Source organism: Pipistrellus hanaki (assembly GCF_964339955.1).
Source record: "Pipistrellus hanaki genome assembly, chromosome: 11".
Taxonomy (NCBI): domain Eukaryota; kingdom Metazoa; phylum Chordata; class Mammalia; order Chiroptera; family Vespertilionidae; genus Pipistrellus; species Pipistrellus hanaki.
In genome coordinates this window covers 4,061,753-4,065,292 of record NC_140513.1, presented here as the reverse complement: position 1 = coordinate 4,065,292, position 3,540 = coordinate 4,061,753, and the positions used below count along the sequence as shown (strand labels likewise).

The 3,540-nt window shown below is 62.4% G+C and overlaps 2 protein-coding genes across 4 annotated transcripts in view; one reads left to right on the top strand and one right to left on the bottom strand.

Moving 5' to 3' along the window:
- Positions 1-465: 465 nt before the first annotated feature.
- DOLK (dolichol kinase) lies at positions 466-2,237 on the bottom strand (the record flags this gene model as incomplete). The annotated part of the gene is made up of 1 exon (XM_084899837.1): positions 466-2,237. One exon carries the CDS (start codon positions 2,235-2,237, stop codon positions 621-623), a length of 1,617 nt encoding a protein of 538 aa, XP_084755963.1. The 3' UTR covers positions 466-620.
- A 352-nt stretch (positions 2,238-2,589) lies between these two features.
- Positions 2,590-3,540, top strand: part of NUP188 (nucleoporin 188) — a 42,219-nt gene continuing 41,268 nt past the window's right edge. For 2 of the 3 annotated variants that reach the window (XM_084899806.1, XM_084899805.1), the window contains exon 1: positions 2,590-2,682. In XM_084899806.1, coding sequence (XP_084755932.1) covers positions 2,651-2,682 — 32 coding nt within the window. In that variant the 5' untranslated portion in view covers positions 2,590-2,650. The remainder of the gene's footprint in view (positions 2,683-3,540) is intronic. The other variant, XM_084899807.1, reaches the window with a different exon arrangement.

Below are 3,540 nucleotides of genomic sequence, written 5' to 3'. Positions count from 1 at the left end.
TTATTTATATATTTTTTATTTATTTATTTTTTTACAGAGAGGAAGGGAGAGAGATAGAGAGCTAGAAACATCGATGAGAGAGAAACATCGACCAGCTGCCTCTTGCCGGGGATGTGCCCGCAACCAATGTACATGCCCTTGACCAGAATCGAACCTGGGACCTTTCAGTCCGCAGACCAATGCTTTACCACTGAGCCAAACCGGTTTCGGCTAAGCCCTTTTTAAATATATATATATATATATAATTTGATTTCAAGAGGGAGAGGCAGAGGGATAGGAACATCAATGATGAGAGAGAACCATTGATCAGCTGCCTCCTGCACAACCCCCCACTGGGGATCAAGTCCACAACCTGGGCACGTGCCCTGACCGGGATTCAAACTCCTGGTACCTAAGTCGAAGCTCAACCACTGAACCACACCAGCCGGGCGGTCTTTTTGCTTTTGAATATCAATAAAACTTAAAACCAGGAGAGCTTTAATTTTTATTTTGAATCTGAATCAACTGAAAAATCAAACCTGCTTCTCATCACTCGCCTCTTTACGTCCACGTGGCTGGCTGCTGTGGGGGCCATCGGTTCCCTCCACGTCCCCGTTTCCATCATCGCTGCTGTATAAGAGCTAGGCCATCAGCAGTATCAGGAGATAGAGGGGCAAAAGGAGGTTGTCTATCTGCGTAGTGTATGCTTCTAGAAGGGACACTGTGCTGATGGACCCCAATATCCAAGCATAACTCTGGTTTATGTCCACTTCATTGTCAAAGATTAAGATGAGAGCGACAGAAATGATCTGGGCAAAGATGGATGTCATGGTCCCCTCGAACGTCTTTTTGGTTCCGGGCCAGCGAATTTCCCCCATGGTGCTGCCAAAGATTGAGGCCACGGTGTCACCCACGCCCACAGCCAGGACGCCGGCGTAGGGGACTAGGGCTCTCGCTCCCCCCAGGCTCCCCATCTCTGTGCAGGGTCTGGGGATCAGCCAAATGGGAAGAGACATGCCCAGGAGTAGGTAGATGTGTGTCAGGATGAGTGGTCCGCTGTCTCGTTCGTCCAGGAAGAGGGAGAGGAGGCTGCGCAGAGTGTGGCCCAGGGGCCTGATGCGGAAATAGCGCACATACTCTAGAAAGATGAAGACTGCCAGACACACGGTGGCGGCCATGTAGAGCAGGTATTGGTCAAAGATGATCCCTGGGATGTAGGTGGCCACCACAATGAAGTGGAAATATTTCCGGGTAATGGTGGGGGCCTGGTGCTTCTTGGATTCAGAGGATGACCGCTTGGCATTCTGGTACAGTACCACCAGGCAGGCAAAGGTGGCCAGCAAAGACCAGTAGGCTAGGAGGTAGATGCGGATTTTCGTCCGGAAGAGGAATTGTAAAAGCCATAACAAGGGGTTCCTACGGGTGAGCCGATAAAGCCAGGGCAGGGCCACGCCGAGGACCAGCACACAGGTCATCAGGTGGAAGAAGATGGAGGAGGCCCAGGTACCTGGGTCCATGAAGGCAAAGAAGGAGCTGAAGATGAGGCCCATGAGGACCATCCCTACCACCACCACCAGCAGGAAGTAGTCCACGGGCTCTCCCTGGCTCTCCACCACAGTGAGGGAGCGCTTGATGAGCTGGTTGAGCAAGAAGCTGATGCCACCCAACACCAGCAGCGCCTCCCCCGGGGTGAAGCAGCGGGGCAGCAGGTACAGCAGGATCATGTTGAGGTAGACGAAGATCAGCAGGACCTCCAGGACCTCAATGACCTCACCCACCTTCAGCGAGTGCTTCATGATATACGTGATGACGCACCCAGCCAAGCCCGAGATGACGCATGTGTTGGTGGGCAGGGGGCGAGTGATGCCCAGCGCTAACACCGATGAGAAGAAGGACACTGCCATGCCAGTGGCTGCCACCACAATGCCAAAGCGCTCGAAGTACGGGTTCCCAGCGGCCTCGCAGCGCTGCTTCATGACCAGTCCGAGCAGAGGCATGACCATGGAGGCGGGCAGCAGGCCGCTGTTCGCGGACATTCGGAACTGGAAGACGGCGCTTCCTTGCTGCAGCAGCCGGTCCCACTTGTACTGGACGTAGAAGGCCTGCACCGCCAGGGCCACGGCGCACCACGAGTACCGGTCCATCACCACGGCGTGAATGCTCAGCACCACGGCGAACACCACGGCCGCCTCGGCCAGCACCGACCCGCTCAGCGGGGCGCCGGTCTCGGGGGCCCCGGGCGCGCGATGCCGGGTCATGTCTCTAGGCCGGGGACCCGGACAAAAAGGGGTGACAGGGGACGCCTTGGACTTTGAGCCCCGCAAGCCCTCCCAGGCAGAGCCGCAGCCTCACGCGGCCGGCACCTTCTCTCCTCGCTCTGCAGCGGAGAGGACGCAAGCTCCACGGTCGGGCACCCTCTGACACCTGGCAGCTGGTGCCCGGTCACCCTCCACCACCTCCCACCTACTGCGCAGAAGTTGCCACTCCGCCGCCTTCATCACAGCCTGGGCTGCCGCAGCCGCGGGATCTTAACCTCTCTCGGAGGCCGCCATCTTGGCTCCGCCCCGCCGTCACGTGATGCAAAAGCCCCGCCCACGCGCCCGTGTGGAGGCGAGCGGTCACGTGGGCGCGGCGCTTGGGGGCGGGGCGGGCGCGCGCGCGGGCGCCGAAGATGGCGGCTGCCGCCGGCGAGCTGTGTGTGAGGTGCGGAGCGGGCCGAAGCGGCCGGGGCGGCCGTGAGGCGTGGGCTCGAGGCCGAGTGGAAACGGGGCGGGAACAGGGAGCGACATGTGGCGGCGGGAGCGGGGCGAAGCCCGGCCTGGTGAACGGGCGCCAAGACGGGAGGCGGTTACGTCCAAACGGTCCCCTCGCGTGGGGATCCGAGGCGACTTCTCCGAGAAGGGGGCCGGTGCCTCAGCCCTTCTCCCGGCGCCGGCCTCCGGTCTCCTCACCAGTTTCCTCCCCTTCCTTCCCTCTCCCCAAGGGCGCGCCCTCGGCCCCCGCCGCGCTTCCTCGTCTGGCGTGACGCCCCTTCGGGGCGCGACGGGGCGCTTCGCGGTCGCCCGGGGGAGCCCCGTTCGCTCCCCGGGGCTTCGTGTGGCGCCGCGCCGCCGCCGCCGCCGCCGCCCCTGCCCTCTCCCCGCGCAGCCTTTCATTCATCCGTCCCTTCACGTTCTCGGGCGGCGGCTCCGTCACCGACCCGCCCGGTTCCCGCACGAGGTGCCAGGCGCCGCCCTGGGCTCGGGGACCAGGAGGTGAAATAGGAAAAGGAAAGCGCTCTGCCTGGCGCAGACCCCGGGGAGGCGCGTCCCGGGCCGAGCCCGCCCCTCTCCGCTCCGCTCCGGAGGCGCTCATGGCCGCTGACTCACCGCCCGGCCCGGACGGCGAGGGGCAGCCGCGGGGGTTCTCCGTCTCCGTCTCCTCCGTCTCCGCGGCGCGGCGGGAAGGCTCGTGCTGCTGCCGCCCTCCTCGGAGCGCCCATCCCCGGCGGCCCCGGCCCTGCTGCCTCCCTGCCCGCCGTGGCCCGGGCCCCCGAGGAGCAGGTGGCCGGCGCTCGGCACG